General features: G+C 58.1%; 1 protein-coding gene across 1 annotated transcript in view; it reads right to left on the bottom strand.

Moving 5' to 3' along the window:
• Positions 1 to 773: 773 nt before the first annotated feature.
• LOC116546511 (glutamate-rich WD repeat-containing protein 1) overlaps positions 774 to 7,008 on the bottom strand; it is a 7,796-nt gene continuing 1,561 nt past the window's right edge. The window contains exons 2-7 of the mRNA XM_032272756.1: positions 6,715 to 6,832; positions 6,377 to 6,536; positions 4,354 to 4,567; positions 4,072 to 4,214; positions 3,641 to 3,838; positions 774 to 1,944 (exon numbers count right to left, since the gene is read on the bottom strand). Coding sequence (XP_032128647.1) covers positions 1,627 to 1,944; positions 3,641 to 3,838; positions 4,072 to 4,214; positions 4,354 to 4,567; positions 6,377 to 6,536; positions 6,715 to 6,832 — 1,151 coding nt within the window. The 3' untranslated portion in view covers positions 774 to 1,626. The remainder of the gene's footprint in view (positions 1,945 to 3,640; positions 3,839 to 4,071; positions 4,215 to 4,353; positions 4,568 to 6,376; positions 6,537 to 6,714; positions 6,833 to 7,008) is intronic.

Genomic DNA, 7,008 nt, shown 5'->3' on the forward strand with positions numbered 1-7,008 from the left:
ATTCTCCCGGCGCTGAGCCTGTTGCTGATGGGCAGACAGGGCCTCCCTGAGGGGGCCACGCTGAGGACAAGGATGCTGGAGCAGGGGTGGATGGGGGAACGCAGCAGAGCAGGAGGGGCTGGCTCGGCGGGGCCTTGCGTGGAGGCACATACCTGGTGGGGCGGCCCACCCCCATGCCCTCTGCTGGGGGCAGCCTCTGTGGGTGCCGAGGGGCTGTGGTCTGTCCTTGGCCCCAGGGGCCGTGAGCCGGCAGCGGACCTCGGAGTCCACAGATGATCAGAGGCCTGGACGGAGGGGGCAGGGGCGGGGCTAGCTCAGAGCCGCAGAGGGGGAGCCAGGGAGGCCGGCCAGGCAGGGCGGCTGGGCCACAGCCCAGGCAGGCTGGACAGGAGACAGCGGTGGAGGAGAGAGACGGCAACTGGGGGCAGGGAGACTGGCAGTGGGGGACATAGAGAAGAAAGAAACGTGAGGTCATGATAAAGGGGAGGCGGAGGGAAGGAGAAATGGGGGCTCCCAAGTTACCGGAGCGGAAGGCTTCAGCAGCTGGGAAGCAGGGATGAGGCCCCCTTTACGGAGCCGGAGTGAGTGCGAGACGGAAGGACACTCAGAGAAAGAAGCCGGAGGCACGGGTGGGCGGGGGGAGGGTCGCGTTGCAGGGACTCCCAGTGGCCTCCCTCCCGCAGCCTAGCAGCTGGTGCCAAATTCCTCCCCGCCCTCAAACTCCCTCCAGTTTTCTCATGGGGCTGTGACCAAAGGACCAGTCTTGGCACACGCCTCAGACCTCTTCCTGGTCGTTTACTGCTGCCCAGGAGCCCGGCCTCCTCCCACACAGCACCACCCTCTGGTCAGGGAGGAGAGGAGGGGCCGCACGTAGCCCCCACACTGGGAAATCCTGGCCAAACCCAGCTGTCGGGAAGACAAGGGACAGAACCAAATTGTGTTGGAGGAACCCACACCTGACATTTGACGCAGACACTGCATCACTGCAGAAGCCCCGAGTTCCCTCCTGGGAACCAACAGACAAAACTGGGTCCTAAGCAGGGCGCGGTGGCTGACACCTGGAATCCCAGCACTTTGGGAGGCTGAGGTGGGAGGATCACTTGAGGTCAAGAGTTCGAGAGCAGCCTGGCCAACATGGTGAAACTCCGTCTCTACTAAATATGCAAAAATGAACCGGGCGTGGTGGCGGGCGCCTGTCATCCCAGCTACCGGAGAGGCTGAGGCAGGAGAATCACTTGAACCCAGGAGACGGAGTCGAGATCGTGCCACTGCACTCCAGCCTAGGCGACAGAGCAAGACTCCGTCTCAAACAAACCAATGAAAAACTGGGTTCTGGGGCAGAGGTAAATGCGTCACGCTGACAGGAAGGAATCCACCGACACGCAGGCCACAGCAGTCTCTGGGGGGGAGCGGCCTTACAGAGCCCTGGTCAGACTGAGGTCTTTGGTGACAGGGGTCACTGCATCACACCCAGGCCTTCTTGAGAACAATCTGTCAAACAGAACCTTCACGGCAGCCCACGGCCGGCCAGTCCCAGTCAACAGACCTGAAGGAACCCCTTCTCGGGGAGCCCAACTTGACAGCAGTTTCTAAGCAGAAGGCAGGAGCAGCAGAGCCGCTGGGCGCTCAGACACTGATGGTGCGGAAGACGGTGAAGCCCGACAGCGCGGTGCTGACCAGGAGCCCCGGGCACTGCGGGTGCCAGTGCAGCTCCTTGAGCTCCGTCTCGCCCTGGTGCACGAACAGCAGCTGCTGCGGGAGGTCGGCCAGCCCGGGGTCGGCCTCTGCGTCGCCCGCCTCAGGGTCCCGCTCCACTGCTAGGTCCCACTGGGTGATCTGGTTGTCTGCACCTGAGGCTGCGAAGACCCCGCTGTCCTGGGGGTGCCACTCGACAGAGGTCACGGGGGCCACATGCTGCTTGAAGGTGGCCATGGGGGAGCCAGACTAGAGGGACAGGATGGGAATGATGGCTCTGAATGCCTCAGCCTGACTCCTGGGGGGCGGCCAGGCAGAACCCCAACCCCTCTCCAGACTCAGAGTTCAGCTAGGGCCCCACCCCTTAAGCCCTCACAAGTCCGGAGTCCAAGAAAGGGACACAGGGTAATTCTGGCTGCTAAGAAGGCTGACCAATCCAGGGGCTGCTGGGAATTGGGGTTCACCTGCAAAGAAGCCCTTCTGAAACTTGGGTCACAAAACCTGAGACGTGGCTCACGCCTATAATCCCAACACTTTGGGAGGCCAAGGGAGGCGGATCACCTGAAGTCGGGAGTTCAAGACCCGTCTGACCAACATGGTGAACCCCATCTCTACTAAAAATACAAAATTAGGCAGGTGTGGTGGCGCGCGCCTGTAGTCCCAGCTATTCAGGAGGCTGAGGCAGGAGAATCGCTTGAACCCAGGAAAGAGGTTACAGTTAGCCGAGATCACGACATTGCACTCTGGGCAACAAGAGCGACACTCCGTCTCAAAACAACAACAACAACAACAACAAAAGGAGGGCATGGCTCTCCCAGAGCTCCCCCACAGAGCCCACAAAGGCCTCAAAGGGGGCAGACGCACAAGCCCAGAAGCCAACCCAAAGGACGACTAAGACTGACAGCACAGGTCGGGCGCGGTGGCTCACGCCTGTAATCCCAGCACTTTGGGAGGCCGAGGCGGGTGGATCATGAGGTCAAGAGATCGAGACCATCCCGGTCAACATGCTGAAACCCTGTCTCTACTAAAAATACAAAAAATTAGCTGGGCATGGTGGCGAGTGCCTGTAATCCCAGCTACTGAGGAGGTTAAGGCAGGAGAATTGCCTGAACCCAGGAGGCGGAGGTTGCGGTGAGCCGAGATTGCGCCATTGCACTCCAGCCTGGGCAACAAGAGCGAAACTCCGTCCCAAAAAAAAAAAAAAAAAAAGACTGACAGCACTTTCATCACTGCACAGGCCCCACTGAACTGGCCTCTCTCATCAGGACAGGCAGCTCTGAAGTTCAATGGTCAAGAAGCCTGACCCTGTGCCCTGGTGGGCCAGGCGGCTGGAATCCATCTCTAGGCTCCTCCCCAGGGCTGGTGCTATAGAAATGATCAAACTGGAGGGGGAAAAGGAGGACATCACGGCAGCCCAGGAAGGCAGAGCCACACAAAGCTGTGGCTTTGTCCAGAGGGATGCCAGACGCTGCTGCGCCTCCTGCCCAGCGCCTGTCACAGCTCCACGTCAACCCCTGGCTTGGCTGTCATGTCACACCGGCTCTTGTCCTTTCCGTGCCTCAGTGCTTTCCTACCACGAGCGAGCTGGGCTCCGATTCTCAGCTGCATCTACAAATCTACAACTCCCTGAAGCTCTCAGCATGGGTTATACAGACATGTATGACTTCTCCCATGGGCAGATGGGAGCCGTAGTCTCTGCTACCCCGGCCCTTCCATCTCGTCAGCTGTTCCCCTGGCAGAATGAGTGACTCCGAGTGGAGAGCCAGCACCCTTCCTCTTGCTGAGCCTCAGTTTCCTCATCTGGACCATGAAGAGGCGGGAGTCTAGTACTAAGGGCTCTCCCAGCTCTTGGTGTATAAAACCATTCAAGGAGGAAAAATCCTACAAACCCCAGGGCCTGCTGGGAGCAAGCTTCTCCAGCCCCCAGGTCAGGCTGGGAAAGTACCTTGAACTGCCGAAGGTCCCAGATCTTGAGGGCCCCATCATCCCCGCCACTGAGCAGGAAGGGCTCCCGGCGGCTCCAGCTGATGACATTGACATCCCCGTCATGGGCGGTGGCTGTGGTGAGCATGCAGGCCTTGCTAGGGACTGCCCGGATGTCCCAGATGCGAATGGAGGCGTCAGCTGAGCAGGAGGCAAACACCTGGGCAGGGCGGAGTCTGAGTGGCCCCAATGCCCCGCAGCCCACAGCCCATAGTGAAGCCCAGGCACCAGTGGTGGGCTACTAACTTTCACTGTCCCCCTTCCTAGCACTTGGCGTGGAAACTACATCTCCCCCAGGCTCCCAGCTCTTTTCCCTTGGACCCAGGATTCTAGGTTCGTCCCTGGCACAAACCCCGTCAGAACTAGATGAGCAGACCCCCAGCCCGCCCTCACCGTGTCCTCGGTCGGTGACCACTGCAGGTCCTCCACAGAGCGTGTGTGGCCCACGAATGGCCGCTGGTCCACGCGCCAGGAGCTGCCGTCTGTGGGTGTCCAGAGGTGGATGTTCTTTTGACAGTCACCGGTCAGCAGGCGACCTGGGGAAGGGAGTCAGGAAATGACCTCGCCCCCACTGCCTGCAGTTCGCTCCCCTCTCTGGAGTCTAAGTGCCCCCGCCTTGATGCAGACCCTGCTCCCCCAACCTCCCGGGGACTCCTGAACACCGCAGGGACTCACCAGGCACCCGGGGGGACCAGTCAAGGGCAAAGCCCTCGCCCATGTGCCCCGCAAAGGAGAAGATGGGCTTCATTTGGGCCTGCTCATCCCGGAGGAAGGCTGCCAGGGCCTGGGGGTCCTCCACCACTTGTAGAAGCCGACGCAGCGCAAACACCTCCACCTGGCCCTTCTCTGACCACACCCCAGCCACAGGCTCTTCACCCAGCCATGATACCTGCAGAAGAGTGAGGGGGAAGGCTGATGAGAAGCAAGGGGAGAGGAGGATCAGGGTACTGACTGCAAGCTCCCCATATCCCAGAGAACCAGAGGCACAGTTCCTCTGATCTCGCAGGGCAGGGACTGTAGTTCCTAGAAACCTCTGTGGGAAGGAAGCCACAGCCTGCCAAACCAGCGTGGTAACTTGGACGGCTCTCCACGGGGTGGGGGTTGGGGGGGATGGGAGTGGGTGGGGGAGCTCAGGTGGGAGGACAGAGCTCCAAGATGCCTGGGAGTCGAGGCTGTAATTCCCGCCAGCCCACGGGAGTCTTTTCAGGCTCCTGGCCTCTGTAACCCTCTAAACGCTGGGAGGCCGCAGGTGCAGTCCTTGGATCTCCTTGCTTCTGTATTTGTTCACTAGGATACCCAGTCCAGCCACAAGGTTTCCAGTTACCCACTAGCCCTGAACTCTCTCCTGGGCTCAAGATGCTTATTGCACTGACGGTTCAAACTTTCTTGTTTTTGAGACAGGGACTGGCTCTGTTGCCCTTGAGCACAACTCACTGCAGCCTCAACCTCCTGGGCTCAAGTCTCTTCCTACCTCAGCCTCCCAAGTAGTTGGAATTATGGGTGAGCACCATCACATCCGGCTTTTAACATTTTTTTGTAGCCAGGCGTGGTGGCTTACGCCAGTAATCCCAGCACTTTGGGAGGCTGAGGTGGGCAGATCACCTGAGGTCGGGAGTTCAAGACCAGACTGACCGACATGGAGAAACCCTGTCTTTACTAAAAATACAAAATTAGCCAGGTGTGGTGGCATGCACCTGTAATCCCAGCTACTTGGGAGGCTGAGGCAGGAGAATCACTTGAACCCGGGAGGCGGAGGGTGCGGTGAGCCGAAATCGCGCCACTACAGTCCAGCCTGGGCAACAAGAAAACTCTGTCTCAAAAAAACATTATTTTTGTAAAGATGGGGTCTCACTTTGTTGCCCAGGCTGGTCCGGAACTCCTGGTCTCAAGCAATCCTCCTGCATGGGCTTCCCAAAGTGCTGGGATTACAGGCATGCTTGCTCAGCCTTGACCATTCAAACTTTTTTTTTTTTTTTTTGAGACAGTCTTGCTCTGTCACCCAGACTGGTGTGCAGTGGTGCGTTTTTGGCTCACTGCAACCTCTGCCTCCCAGATTCAAGTAATTCTCCTGCCTCAGGCTCTGCAGCAGCTGGGGTTACAGGTGCATGCCATCATGCCTGGCTAATTTTTTGTACTTTTTGTAGAGACTAGGTTTCACCGTGTTGGCTAGGCTGATCTCAAATTCCTGATCTCGGGTGATCCGCCCACCTCAGCTTCACAAAGTGCCAGGATTATAGGTGTGAGCCACCACACCCAGCTGGACTTTTCTAAAAACGGAAGGAGGTTGGGTGTGGTGGCTCATGCTTGTAATCCCATCGCTTTGGGAGGCCAAGGCAGGCTGATCACTTGAGCTCAGGAGTTTGAGACCAGCCTAGCCAACATGGCAAAAACCTTGTCTCTATTAGAAATACAAAAATTAGCTGGGTGCAGTGGCAGACACCTATAGTCCCAGCTACTTGGGAGGCTGAGGCAGGAGAATGACTTGAACCCGGGAGGCGAAGGTTGCAGTGAGCCGAGATCACGCCACTGCATTCCAGCCTGAGCAACAGAGTGAGACTACATTTCAAAAAAAAGAAAAAAAAATGAAAGCCACGAGGAGGTGTTGGGAGAGTTATGGACATAGGGAATGGGTCGGGTGTGTTTCAGAGAATGCAGAGCAGACTCCTGGGACCATGTCTACTCCTGGGACCATGCCTACCCGAACTCGGTTGATGCCACCATAGTGGGGCACCATGGCCAGCTCCAGCTGAGGCTTCCGATCGTCTTCATCCTCTTCATCTTCCTCCTCCTCTTCATCACTGCCCTCTGAGGGTGTGGGCTTAGTCCCATGCAGATTGTGCATCCGAAGGATCATCAGTCTGGGATAAAGTGGGGGGTGAGTAAGGCACTAGATCCCAGGATTCTTAGGAAGGAGACAGGCTGGAAACCCAGACTTCTGGGTCTGGGACAGGCAGCAACTGGAAGCCCTAACTCCTGGGTCCTGAGGAAGGGGCTGGAAACTGAGCCTCCTGGTCCTGGAAAAGCCTCGGGTCTTACCTGTTGCTCTGGGCGCTCTCGGCCTGGGTCCCAGCACACAGGTAAAGTGTAAGAGGAAGCTCTGTCCGGCTGTCTCCCAGGTGATCCCGGACTATGTCAAAGCTGAGACAGGGGGCGCCTGGGGATGGAAGGAGGGGTTTACGAGTTAAGACTGGACACTGGGCCGGGCGCGGTGGCTCACGCCTGTAATCCCAGCACTTCGGGAGGCCGAGGCGGGTGGATCACGAGGTCGAGACCATCCTGGTCAAAATGGTGAAACCCCGTCTCTACTAAAACTACAAAAAATTAGCTGGG

This window comes from Sapajus apella, unplaced genomic scaffold (genome assembly GCF_009761245.1).
Source record: "Sapajus apella isolate SASKATOON/1434 unplaced genomic scaffold, GSC_monkey_1.0 scaffold996, whole genome shotgun sequence".
NCBI lineage: Eukaryota > Metazoa > Chordata > Mammalia > Primates > Cebidae > Sapajus > Sapajus apella.